Here is a 15,012-nt window from a genome sequence, read left to right as displayed (position 1 = left end):
TCATGTAACACTGCAATTTTTTTTATTTCCCGCTCTCCCTTTATTTTTTTTTTTCTCGACGGTGACAATCTTCTCGCGCACGCGCGGTCATAAAGAGTTTATTTACAAAACTGGCAGGGTGTTCTTTGGTTTCGCGAAATTACTCGCTTTCATACACGCTATGTGCATTCCTAGTTGTAGTGTAGTTGCGCGGGACGCCACATTTTTCACATCGCCTCAAATCGCAATCGACGAAGAAGGGCGCACGACGAATCCGAATCGACGATCGACGGACACGCTCGTTTAGTTTCTCCAGCCGTGAAAAATCCATAAGTTTTGATAGGTAGTAAATAAAATATCAACCGATGTGTACTGGCTGCGCTGTAGAGAGTGGATCGAGAGAGAGAGAGAGAGAGAGAGAGAGAGAGAGAGAAGGATAGATAAGTTTTGGCCGGGATACAGCGAGTCCGAGTTGCTACCGAGGGTGTTGGCCATCTCAGAGCCAGCGGCTCCCTAGGGAACTCCGATCGTTAATCGCCCGAACGATTTCCTTTCGCGTCACGTACGGGAATGGCCCGTGGAATCAGCGTAAAAATACAAATTTAATATCAACGGCGGTGGGTGTCTGGTTGTGTAATTCGTGTCGCCTCGAAAATTCCGTTTTGCTACGTGCGCGACCGCTAGTGGTCGACCGGCGGGTTCATTAATTGCGCATTCGATTCGCGCGGCTCTGTGTGTTAATAATATACAATAAATATTGCATTCCTCGAGATGCGCATCACCACGTGGGTCACCTGCGAGTTCTCTTCTCTCACTTCCGCTGACCATACCTGCGTACACGTGCGTAAATCATCTCGTGGAGCGATATTCCGCTCTTTCCCAGTTTTTTTCTCTCTCTCTCTCTCTCTCTCTCTCTCTCTCTCTCTCTCTCCATTTCTTTTCCTCCGAAGATCCCGTGTCGGCGAATAAGCGAATCGATTTTTTTCATCCTGCCTTCTCGCGCGATATGAGATATTTTACGTTGTATTGTGTATATATCTCTATGTGTTCCGTTAAATTCTGTGTGTGTGTGTGTGTGTGTGTTTCGCCAATGTAACCGGAAATAAGGAGCTCCTCGCAGTTTTCTTTCGCGCGATTGGCCTTTCTGGCGGCGTGGATTCCGTCTCGACTCACTTCGTACCTACTATCCGTTATACCGGAGTATACTCACACACACACACACACACACACACACACACACACACACACACACATCGCATATATATATATATATATATATATATATATATATATATAGGTTAGGTTGAAGGTTGCTACTTGGTATGCGGATCGCGCTTTTCATTACCGGAGGCTCGTTCCCTCCGTCTCCACCGTTGCAAACAGCCTAAACCTACCCTTTCTTCCACGCAGCCACCCTTCCCTACTCGACTGTCTGTCTACTACTGTCGACCACTACCACTGGCATTCTCGCCGGTATTCGCGCCATACTATTCGCGGCTACCACAGTGCAAACGTGTATCTGCGATCCGTGGAGACGCGTTATATTTCTTTCTTTGAAAATATATTGATTTGCTCCGCGCGATATATCCATATCTATATGTATGCATCAGATGGGGGGGGGGGGTTATATCGATCATGTGGCAGGACTTGTATACATTCGCGACAGTTATCTCGAAAATCGTATGCAAATCTGCCGAAACGCTCGTTGACGTATCACGGGACGATCAATTCGGCATCGAACATCCTCCCCGCCTTCCTCTCTCTCTCTCTCTCTCGCTTCTCTTTTACCTTACACCTACCACCACCCTCGTCCCTTCGCCTTCCCCCTCCGTACTCTATATAATCGTCTTATACGCTTTCCGATGCCCTCCGGTGATGCGCAGGAGTGGATTATACAATATTCCATATCGGGTGTCCTCCCGGGTATACCCGCACTTATCGCAGGTCGATCTCGTCGCGATCCGTCGCGCGCGCGCCGTCGTTTCGCCGTAATTTTCCCCGAGATTTTTTTCTCCTTTCGTCCTTTTTCTTCTCCTTAATCGGCAGCCTCTGCCGATCGACAGCATCGCGCATCGCGATGAGAAGCTACGTGTCCACCCTTGCGATTAAGTTACCGTAAATAAATAACGAGCTAATAATTCGCTCCCCGTATAGAAAAATAACGAGAGCGTTATCGTCGCGCCAGATTCGACGTCGCATTCGGCGATTGACCCGGGAATAGTCACCTGGAGTCATACCCCAGCGGTCAGAAAATGAAGCTCGCGTCGCAGTGGATTTTTTTTTTACCGATCGGGATCCAATATGCACCTTTCATTTGGATATTTAAAGGCCTAACTTGTGCAACAAGAATAGACCGTGACCCGTCTTATTCATATATAAGCCCGTAAAGACATGTTGGGGTACAAAACGATCCCAGGTGATCGTTTACGTTAGAAAAAAAATAAGGTGATACTATTCCCGGGTTAACGATCGCTAAACCGCCGGCAACGGTGATTGTGTTTCTCCAGAGCAACATGATGTTGAACGACGCGACGACCGAGGAGATGCACTGCGGGTCTCTCTTGAAATTTGCCGACGCGTCCACGAGTAATCTTACGCAGGAGGGTGGGTCTCTCTCCGACAGCGGGATCTCCGACAGCGGAAGCGAGCAGGAATTGAGCGAACGGGAACGCAGGCTGGTCGCTCTTGAGCTACTGACGAAGAGCCTGCAGAAACAATTGGCACCGGACATCACCTGCACAGACCTGATCGAGCTGAACGAGAGGATCGAGGGTGCCAAGGGCGAGCTTCGCGATCTGCAGAAGCAGTGTCAGGAGCTCGTCATGCGTACGACCACAACGGCGAGCGTCGACGCGCGTGCCGCCAAGCGAACGGCCAGCCAAGTTCATCACTTCGCTGAGTGAGTACCGAAATTGTCATCGTCCATTTCTCTCGTCGAGCCTCCGAATTTCGGCGCTACTACCTACCGTATCGCACTTCTCTCGCTTGGTCTCGCACGGAGGAGACAGATTTTTTTAGAACAGCAAATGTTTGTCGATATGAAGACAAGAAATTTTTTTGAACGGCGGAAAGATTTTTTAAGAGTATTAATCGCTGTTTGCTGGCTATATGGATAATTAATACTTTGGACAAATTTTTCTGCTGTCTGAACTTTTGCTGCTTCTCCTCGCTGTCTAAACGAATTCTTTTTTTGCTATCGCTATGTTGACAAACATTTGCTGTTCTAGCAAAATCTCCGTGCGTTCGAAGGTACGGAAGACAGACTTCGTTAATGTTATTCTATTCTCTGCACGGGGGAAACACTGCAGTAGAAATTACCACAAATTTTTCTGGATCGCACCGGAATTACGACTGAAATTTTATTATGTGTGTTATAATTTTTCGTGATGTGTACAATGAAACACATCGTTAAAAATCACAACGGGCATCGTAATTTCAGTTATAATCCCGATGCGGTTCAACGTTACAACATTTTGTGGCGATTTTTACTACAATATTTTCTCCGTGTAAGCGCCAGTGACATCGGAAATTCTCCCAATTAGGCGCATCACTTCTGAATATTCGTGCAGCATGACTCGATTATTCTGTGAACTGGCAGCGATGCTCCAAAGCAGCAACAGTCACGATACACAAATATTTAGAAATCATGATCTAATCGGGGATTTCCGGTGTCACTGTATCTAAGAAATGAAACGGCGTTAATGGAGTCTTCTGTACGAGAATCGCGTCCAGGAAACGTGAAATAATTGAGAACTCCCGGTCGGCTAAACCGATACATTGCGAATAATCGCGATGACGTCCGTCTCGGGCAAAATGATAATGAAATCGAGTTGAATAATTGAACCAGATAAATAAGCGAACGCCCGCCAAAAATTTCTCGAATACTCGAAAACGAGACTCGGTTCGCTGTATTAAGAACCGTTCTCCTCACACACATACACACACACGCACACGCATATTATTCCATTTGCATAACGTCAAAATGGGAAGTAAAGAATGAAGGCGACTATTTAGATGTGGAGACACGAGGAGAGGTCGTTGGTCCATAGCGGCCGGGCAAAAGGCGGCTGCTCATTTGAATATAAGAACTCGGCCGAGAACACGAGTGCGGCGACTGCACCCATTGCCTCTTTCCAACGGCGATGCCAGTCCGGAAAGTTGGAAAAAAAAAGAGAAGATATATCCGAACGATAACGTGAATTACAGTTCTTCTTAAAAGACGGATGCTTTTCCTTTCCGCTTTTTCACAACGTCGCTTCGGATTCTCGTTATTTTCTTCATGCCGGGGAAAACGTACATCGCATCATAGCCGTTATTAGCGGCGATTGAGTGAACGATGATGCCTTCCTCGTTAACGAATCCTTCCTCGCTGGTGATTTGAAAGCGATACGTTGTCACTCACATTCACACGCAGCCGTAATCCCGTAATAACGGCAAAGCTCCTTTCATTTTGTTTTTCCTCTCGTTTAACAAACGAGACAACACGGTCTTACGTGGTTGTTCGCGAATTACTCGAGATTCCAATTATCACCGGCGTACCTTATTTAACTTTGTTTTAAGGACGCCTTTATGGCCGCGTTCAATCACCGCTCGGTGGCGGCGATAATAGGTTTAGTTTTTCGCGTGCGCGAAGCATCTGCCACGTCGAGTCGTAAAAAGAGTCGTATAAAAACCCAGTGCCATTTTCCTCGATCGACGGCTTTCCGTCTCTCGCGGTGTTTCTTCTTTTTTCATCTCGCGCCGCACATCGTAAAGCGCAAGTCGCGCTTTAACGACAACAAGGGACATTTTTTAAGCCTTTCCTCTCGCCCCGGACTTGCGAATTAAAGCGGGAACCGAGCGAAAGCGAATGTTCGCGGAAAACTTGAATAAACTACTTGCGGCCGCGCGCTTATGTAACGCTAATGGAGCAGCAAGCGGGGCAGCCGCTGTAATTGCAAGCCCAATTTCGCTACCTCCGAATTATGTGTATGCATCTCCAAATTGATTTTCCCGGCGAACTTTGCTATTACTGGTTTACTCGTATTATCATGACCCGTGGGACGGCATAAATTAATTTTCGCAGTTGCGAACTCGTTCAAGTTTCTCCTGCTAAACGATCGAGTGTATATATCTGGCTTAGCGAGCCAACGGATTATCAAGCAAAACCAGAACGGAAACATTGCGAGTCACGATTCAAGATTCTCGTGAGAAGAATGAGGAGAATTTATGAGAAGCGTAGGAAATTTCGGAGGAAAGCGTAGAAGCGCAATAAAGTAAGTTGTGTCACGTGTTACAGTATGATCGAAGTATGAACGATTCAAAGAAATCTCTAAAATGCAAAAGTACACAGTGAAAAATATTTTGTACTCGTGTTAAAATCGGCCTTTGTTAAAATTTTGGTGTTAAATATTTTACGTCTGCCTGTTAATTTGACATGTCGTGTTTATGTTGTCTCAATATTTTGTGTTGTGTCGATACTCAACATGTGTAAAAGTAACATATATTACGTTGAAATTAACATAAAGTTGATATTCATAATATGTTAGTCGATACTAAAAATATATATAAATATGACTATAAAATATGTTAATATAACACACTTTATAGTTATATGTATTTTTATTATATTTATTTTATTTATATTTATTTTATTTATATTTATTATATTTTATTATATTTATTTTATTTATTTTATTATATTTACGTTTACATATATTTTTGGTGTCGATCAACATATTATGAATATTAATTTTACGTTAACTTCGACGTGATATTTGTGTCACTTTTCAACAGATTCACGGTGTGTTAAGTGGGCGCAAAAATTTGTGTGGATCGTTTGGGACATACGAGATGCGTTTAAATTTAGCAAAAATTTTACTGTGTACCATTGCAACATAAATCGCGCGATATCGACTCCACCCTTTTAAACGGATCTCTTTGTGGGACAAACGGAAAAGAATACCGTGACGTGTTGAACGCGCCTTGTACGGTCGGGATCGCTTCGGCCACCCAAACGTGTTTTTTCTGCTTCATATTTTCTAGCAAACGCAAGAAAGCGTCCGATCGCGACACGAGCATGTCGAAGAGCGACACCGCGGAATCGACGCGGACCACGAAGAATAGCGGCGCCAACTTCTCGAAGGACAGCGACTTCCGTAGCGAGTTGACGCCTCACAGCTGGGTCTCGCGCATCCTCAAGGTGACACTGCCCTTCCAGCTCGCACTGGTCGCGCTCTTCTGCGTCGTTTACCTCTTCAAGCCGGACTGCTGTGAGAACACCAATACGCTCTACCGGTGGTTCCCGCTGAAAATACAGTATAGAGTCGACAGACCGCCGCCACTTTGAGCAGTTGTGATCGTCAGGTGCACGCAACTTGAGAAGAGGTGATGCCGAATTTTATTAGCGGGGGGTTTTTTTTTTTTTATAGACGCAAACAGACGATGATATCTGTTGTCTCTTTTTCTACGCACGCGGTATCGCCGGTTTGTATTAGCGGCCGAGCTCGATACGGCGTGTGAAAATCGTCCGCGAATCTGTAGCGAGCGTTATCGAAGTATTATTAGGATAATCTCGAATGCCCGAATCCGGCGAATCACACACGTGGGAAGGGAAGCACATGCACGTAAGAAAAACGACTGATCCTTTTCCATCACTGCCTTTATGTATGTCCTTGTTTTAGTATTTTTTTTTCCATTATTAATCGTGTCAGGTTTCAAATTTCCCCGACAATCCCTTATTTTTTATTGCTACTAAAATTATAATGTAACAGATTATATATAGAAATCGACGACCGAAGGACCTCGCGGAATCCTTATGGAAAATGGTTTTCGGTTAAATTTTCTGAAACTGTGCTATATGGTGGTTCTTGATATGTAGGTGAGAAGTATCGGTGGGCGCGAAGTCTGAAAAATTATAGTTTTGGAGTTACAGCCGTTTTTATTAAGCTGCAGTGCTGATTATATCAAGTGGAATAGGAGCCTGCGTATATATTTTCCTACATTCACACACGTACATATTTATATATTTGTTACAATTACATGTATATACAAATATGCAAGGTGTTCAAAAAGTTCGGGAATATTTCTGGTCCCTGAATAGATTTCGAAAAATATAAGTATAGAAATAATTTATAGAAAAATATTTCAAACAAAAGTTGTAAAGTTGACAAAGATCTGTTTACTGATTTAACCTTGGGTGGCGTCAGTTATTGCAGAATATCGCTGAAAAAAATGCACAAAAACGTCAATTTTGACCGGCTATAATTCAAAAACTATAATTAATTTAATAAAAATAAATAATTTTTCAGACTTTGCGCTCATTAACACTTTTGATCTACATACCAAGAACTATCATATAGCACAGTTTCAGAAAATTTAGCCGAAAGCTATTTTCCATAAAGATTTTGCGGAGTCCTTTTGAAAAATTGCGATTATTGGAGATAATTGATCTAACACGTAATATTACGAAGGAATGAATTACTGTGAAGAAATTACGTACTCTGAATCATCACCGGAGCGATTCGCACTCTGAATTTGATTCGATAAAATTTACAGAAAGAGATAGTCTGGCTATGAATCTCGGACGTTGCGATTACAGAAAACTTATTTTAATTTGCTCGCGCTTCGAGGATACTTCGATATCGTCATGCGAGAACGAGACATAAGCGGATCGCAATAATGTGAATTTGGCGGTTATTTCCCGTCGTCTTGAATTGCGCGAATCAGCAACTTATGTTATTGTTGAGTATAGATATTTATTTATATACATATGTGTGTGTGTGTGTGTGTGTGGGGAGAGAAAAAAGAGAGACATCGTATATTATATATTTTACTTATTATACAGTGTCGTTCGAGGGATAATGTTCAGTTCTCCTTAAGAAGGAGACGAGACCGATGAAAACAACAAAAAAAATTGATTCTTTATGCTCTTGATGAGCGGGAATCCGTTTACGAATCGAATTTCGCCGGGAAATCGTACTTGGAATCCGTATCGTAAATCTTCTTGTTTATTCCAAGTATCCTCCCGCGCAATGCAGCTTCTAATATATATGTATAGCGATATTAGCATGATTTTTTGTTCTCTCAATGAAACAACGAATATTTATTTCTTCTTAGAAACGTTTTTCTTACACATCGCGAGTAAATCACACTAAATTCTGCATCGGGCAGTTTACGTTTTGAGAAATGATTACATTAGATGCTGTTTTCCCCTAAACAAAATTCGTACCGAAATTCTTCTCCGTTAGACACGTGCATGATAATCGGTGTACCAGCTATGGATAAGAAAAGAAAAAATGCAGAAAGAAATAGAAACGCCGAATTCAATGACAACGAAACTTACCAGCACGTTATGTTGAAATCGGCATGAAGTGTGCTCGCTTCGCATTTTAAAATTGACCACGCTTTTGTGTATTGTAAAAATCTTCATTAATATTCCAATGAAATCGTATAAGATGGCGCTGCATCGTAGAAGAGCACGCACGAGTGTAAATTCTAAAGAAACTTGGGAGGGACTTATCGAAGATAGTAGAGTTGCAAAGTGGCAGCTGTTGATGATGCGCTGTGAGCGATAAATATAACTTTGCATATAAAAATAATTTTAGATGCATGCGTGTACATGTATAGTTACAGCTGTATTGCATGCGTTTACGTCATTCCTGAGAATATTCTGCCCTCCTTTGTTTTATTTTTCTGTCTCGCTCTGGCATCGATAACAATATGCGCATGCTATTGACCGTATTTACTTAACACGTCACGTATATGATCAAGGAATACATTCATACATCTTGTTTTGATAAAAAAAATTTTTAGATAGCGATACACGTTTTAACAGTCCTTTGCTCATGTGCGATCCTTGAAAACGTGAGGAAGATACACGCGCATCGTTCAAGATCGACGAACGATCGGCGTCAAAGCGGGTAACAAGAATTTTTAATTGTAAAAAATCTATTTATCCATCTCCCATCCCCCTCTTAGACGTGTCTTTGATATTCGAAGATACTTGAATTAGAAATGAAATGGTAGCTAATGTAAATATACTTAAAGAGATAGTAAGCGATTTGTGTGCTGTAAGAGAGAGAGAGAGAGGAGAGAGAGAGAGTCTAAAGTTATTTTTTTGAGAGAAAAAAAATCAATTTTTTGATAGAAATATGAAAATGTTATAATTTGCTGAGATCTATTTTGTACAGAGTTTTTAAGAGAGAAAAGGAGAATATACGAGGTAAATGGTGAGAATGGTGGTGAATACCGATGGTGACGGCCATTCTTTGAATTGTGTAATGTGAGACAATGAGAAACGCCTTATGGCCAATTATCGAAAAGCTTACGATTTGCGGATGCTTACCGTGTAAGCGCACTGCGTCTTAGCTTAATGATTCCGATCCATGCTTGTGCAGATCTTCTAAGCTCCTCATGAGGGAGACAGTATCATCGGTAAGTCCATCTGACATTTATGCGGACTGTGTAGAAATATAGCGTATGCAAAAACACCGTGTACATACATAGAATAACTGTAAACTACATAACGGTAACGGTGGGATGATGATGTGTCTTATGGTTCAAAATGAAATAGCACACGCGGGAGGAAAGGATAGTACACCCCGTAACGACTTGCGTCATCTTTTCCTTTGAGGGGACAGAATCATAAACACAGTGTCAAATTACCGTTACTTTACTTTCCAGATGTTTTGTGAATTTTTGTTTTATATTGTCTATAATGCGGTGAGGTGTCGCGAACAGTTTATTATTTTTTTTCTTTTTTGTTTTTACGTAAGTACTATGTGCTACGAATAGCAAATATTGTTGTCAGGCAGAGTTTTGTTACAACTGCCTGGAGGAGTGAAAGGATGTTCACAGCGATTACGCTCGATCCTGCTTGGACTTGATCCGATACTTGAGCGGAGAAAGAAGGAAGGAGGTAGAGAAAGAGAGGTGAATTGCATTAGATAGAGAGAATACTACTATTCGGCATCGATATCTCTTCGACGAAGGAATTTATACGCGTCAGCCGAATATGTTCTTTAGACTTCGACGCATTTTAGATCGCATCGTAGGGGAAGCCTCGTATATACTTTGTCTAAAAGTATATCGCCCCTCTCGGGAGACCGAAGTTAATAAGATGAAACGAGAGAAAGCTACACTTTCGTACGTCTTGTCTCGCGTCACGATGAATCGCAATTAACGGCGACTATCTCGAATAACGAGTATATTTGCGAAGTACTTGTGAGAAAGAGAGAATAGATAGATAAATGGAGAGAGAGAAAGAAAGAGGAGATGGTAGTGTAGAAGAAGAACGCGAAGAAGGACATTGATCCTTGAGTATTCATTATGTTTTGATTATCCATGCACGTGACGTAAATTTAGCCAACAGATCGTGGCTTTAAACGTAGAGACGCGACATCAAGCTTCGCATGATCTTGACTATCGTTCTCGCTACAATGGACTTTGATTTTTGTCAGAACCATAACTCGATGTAATTTCCTTATACCGTAATGAGACTGCGTTGAGCAAAATTTTTATTTCGTTCGTTGCGAAACTGAAGTTCTAAAGAAACCAGCTGGTAAAAGTAAGATGGTTCCTACGGCCTAACTGGAACAACAGTATTTCTCGAATTTCAATGTTTCCTGCGAATTTCGACTGATGTATTGGTGAAAACATAGCAGACTTTTTAATTGATGATCATTATTCGATTTTTTTCTTTTGAATTTGGATAAAATCCACGGAGGGAGTTTTACGTATTAATTTCTCTTTTATTCGTAACACCAGCCTGAGACGTGTGTACGAAGGACGAATTACTATCGAGCGTAAGAAAATTTATTGGATTATAATTATCCGATAAGAAAGTACTTACGGTATTGTGATTCGTCGTAGGGAGGAGCGGCGATTATTGAAAATTGCTCGCTGTTAGATAAACGACCGCCTTATAATTTGGCGTCGAGTATATCTTTCGATTGAATATATTACGACAACGTAGTCGTGTGGTCCCGTTATCGCAAAACAAGCCGGTTTCAAAGAAACGAAAATCTCCGACTTAACAGGAATCGTAATGGGACTCGATAATAAGAAGTGTGACTTTGCACTTACTTTAAAAGCGTGGCGATCTGATTTGGAGACTTATACACACACACATGTATTACATTTGTACGATCATAGTATTACAAATTGTTGGAGCATCGCACAAGAGCTTTTTACATGACGCGTGACTTAAAATGTTATTGAGATCTTCGAGGAACGATAATGACGAAGTGGAAGTCATCATTTTTAAAAAGTAATTTTAGAAAACATCCCTAGAAATATTCCTAGTGAGAAAGAGAGAGAGAGAGAACTTGATAAAGACGCAACAAATTTAAGCAATTTCCAACGTTTCTCAAATTATATCGACAACTATTTTAAGTGACGCGTTTCAAATGTATTCTGTTCTCATCTCGCGAGAACGCGCGAAACGATTTTATCTGCCTTACATAAAATATGAAAAATATGTATAAAGTACCTGAGAAATCAAAATGTTACTTATGTATCTTACTTTATGGTTACTTTATCTACACGCGGTTGTTCAAGGAATACTTGGTAATATTGTAACGTTCGTATCACGCTTATCATTTCTTTTCGCAGAATATATTCATCTCTATCTATCATTAGGTATAATACTTTGCATGTGTCTTTTTATACTGTCGAAAGGAGCAACCGTGAACCGTACACGGTCATAGTGACGCTCTATTAAAAGAAAAAAAAAGAGAAAAAGGAAAAAAAAGAATTAAAAGAGAATATTCGCTTCGATAAGTGCGAACAATGTATTACGATATTCAGTATCTTCGAGAATCATCGTTTGTCTTAGGGAGAGATTACACATCGAATCATTGTTGGAAATCGACAATAATGCATTTCGCGAGAGGTATTTTCGATCTTGTGAAATATCATTGCAACCATTTATATGAAATATTTTCGGAGATCAATTGAACTGATAAAATTACGGTGAAAATTGTCGTTGTATATCATATAAAATTCTCTCGATGAGAAACGATGTTCTCGAGAGCCGCTAAGAAGTTAAATTAGCAATAATATATCTGGTGAAGTATATATATATATATGTGTGTGTATATATATATATATATTTGTATATATATATATATATATATATTTGTATATTTCGGAGTTGTAGGTACAATTCAGTACGTGATGTCTGAATCTTACAGCACAGTGATGAAAGTGTGACTACCATACCGCGCGGTTATGCACAGAAGCGAGAAATGTCCGCATATCAACAGTCGCGCTCGTGATTCGAATAAAAANTATATATATATATATATATATATATATATACGTAACAACGCTTCTATTTGAAGCACGAATGCAAGATATAATTCGTGCGATAATTTTCAGCTGTAATTGCGAAAACAGGGTAAAAACGACCGACGAGGATATCTAAATATCGCGTTTCACGCTCAAATAGAAGCGATGGTATCGGATACCAATTTATCATATGCTATTAATTATAATGTTATTTACATTTCTCTTTACGATCTTAATCTCTGAATGCTGACGACTAATATAATTTCTCCTTTCCGAAATCTCCCACTGGTGTCTTAGCAATTTTTTAACGACCGTTCTCAATTACTTGCAGATTCTCTCAACTTCCTTAACGGAGACATTTTACTTAATGATTTCAGCATTTGCCGAGTATTGCTTACGCGGAATAGAACGCGTAATAAATAATGTGTAGTTACTTTGCGACACGGGTGTCTCGATGATCTCATTTTCGTTTCGGCACGGTCCGTGTTTACGTTGAAGCGAAGATGACTCGTATCGCAACTCGTTCACTCGTATATATCTGCATGTAATCGCCAAAATCAATTTAACTCAGTCTGCCGCCAAGTATTGCGGATCAATGTCGCATTTATACCGCAATCTACGATATCGACGAGACATTGTACAATTAACGAGGTATTAATGCCAGACGTCAAATATTTTTCACGGTTTAAAATATTATATCACGCCTTAGATTTTATCCCGAATAAATTTTGGATTCTTGTTCAGACATGTGCATTTCTTTGTATAACCACCGCACCTTTCTTCCCATACACTGAGAAAAGGATCTCGTCGAATTTAATACATTTTATTGCACCTAAACAAATTTCATCATTGGCATGCTCGAAAGAAACAAATGTTTCGATTAATAAGTACGATTGTTAGACTTTTCAACGAATGTGTATCTTAACCTTACATAAAAAATTTGTTTGAAACGAAAGATAATTTTCTTACAAAGAAATTATTTGTTTCATTTTACATATTTATTGTAAGCAAATAATATTATTTCACTTGGTTACAATAAATATGTAAAATGTAACAATTTCTTCGTAAGAAAATTATCTTTCATTTTGAACAAATTTTTTATTTAATATAAAGATACACCTTAATAGATATTATTAGAAGATATTATTTCAAATGATAGTGTTCTTTCTGTTAAACAATAGAGTTCTTAATTGAGGCAGTGACATTTTTACCCAAAACAAATAATATTTCGTATATGTTGTTTTTATGAAACAAATTTTAATCAAATAAAAAGAAATATTAAATCTAAAGAAACCTTCTTTTTTTCTGTGTATATACACACGCGCACCCACGAAGTTCCATTCGGCGTATCGGCGAATTTTCAGAAGATTCGTAACGTGTCCGTAACAAACAACAAGACCGAGAACAACACTTTTTGCACTGGAAAATAATACATGTCGCGCAATCCCCTGACAAGGTTTTACCATTTGCGGCGTACCGCGCCGAAAGTTCGATGATGACGACGCCGCTGCGCCAAGTATATCCGCAATAATAATGCGCCTGCAATTGATACAGAGGTACGATGATTGCCGTGTTCCTACGTCCGTTTGCGGCGGCCTCAGTGAAGTCAGTACGAAGGTAGGGATATTAGAGGTTAAAGGGCACACCCACTATGTTATTACGACTCACACCTGTGTGTATCCACAGGTAGGCCAGCGCGGAACAATTTTTCTGCTTAAGAGAATCTACTTAATGGCATAACGCCGGCCCTTCGACAACAATAAGCCGGGGCTGTAAATAAATTATTATTGCCCCTCCGTGCGAACGAGCGTGTCGTGCGCTCGTAAATACAGTGGATTCGATTATTTATGCACGCGGCTCGAAGTAATATCGCAAATACGGAAAATACGATAGACGACAGATGGGGCGGAATATCGCGCGTCGATATTACGAAGGACATTCTTGGATAATGATTCGATAATTCGCAAGGAGAAAATATACGAGAATAATAATCTCCGAGAGCGTATATGAAAATACTTTCTCACGGGGGAATATAAACAGGACAAAATTACATAATTCGATGAGAATAATGCGTCTTACGTATTTCATCATTATTACACTTTTCGATACACGTTTCTTCTTTTTTTTTTTTCACAACGAAACTCGGCATCGCTCGACAACACTGAACGCTGCTTCAGCCGGTAAACTTTGAATTGATGAAACGGCCATTTCATGACTAAAAGAGCCCTACCGACAAGCGGAGAGCGACAAACGAGCGAGGACTGAATTATTTTTTACGGAAAAGTGCCTCGAACGAGCAAATGGGCCGCATCGTACTGCCGTTCTATGACTCCTACGGGGTTTATCCGCCGTCCCTTCTTACTTTCGTTGTTTCCTCTCTATCGTCGTGCAACCCTCTACTTCAACTTGGCTTACTTAAGCAAGCGAGGTCGCCTCCTCCGCCCACCGGAGTCACCTCGGCAAGGGTTGAGCGCTGGGCGAGCTGTAAATTACCAAGAGGGCATTTTGATTAAATTTTTTATGGTAGCCGGCCGGTTACAATACGAGGGGCTGACGTAACTCTGGCTGATTTAATGTGTACGTTACTACAGGCGTCGCTTTTATTTATCATTCGCGCGGCAAATCCCTGATTAGAAGTAATAATTCCGCCGGAGTAGCGCGGGGAGGGGAGGGGGGTGCGCGACCTCGGAGACGCGTAGAATCCTGCGCGATTTTAACGCGCGGTCATTGTATAGTCCCTGGTTATATTATTATTATTACAGG

At 40.8% G+C, this 15,012-nt stretch overlaps 1 protein-coding gene across 4 annotated transcripts in view; it reads left to right on the top strand.

The window, feature by feature from the left end:
- Nucleotides 1-15,012, top strand: part of LOC106748357 — a 181,680-nt gene that overhangs the window by 47,797 nt on the left and 118,871 nt on the right. For all 4 annotated transcript variants that reach the window (XM_014626789.1, XM_014626788.1, XM_014626787.1 and 1 more), the window contains exon 20: nucleotides 2,487-2,878. In XM_014626789.1, the coding sequence (XP_014482275.1) occupies nucleotides 2,487-2,878 (392 nt within the window). The remainder of the gene's footprint in view (nucleotides 1-2,486; nucleotides 2,879-15,012) is intronic.

Source organism: Dinoponera quadriceps, unplaced genomic scaffold (assembly GCF_001313825.1).
Source record: "Dinoponera quadriceps isolate SergipeBrazil2010 unplaced genomic scaffold, ASM131382v1 scaffold2512, whole genome shotgun sequence".
Classification (NCBI taxonomy): Eukaryota; Metazoa; Arthropoda; class Insecta; order Hymenoptera; family Formicidae; genus Dinoponera; species Dinoponera quadriceps.
Note: the sequence above shows the minus strand (reverse complement) of the source record. Positions and strands in the feature narration are given on the sequence as shown.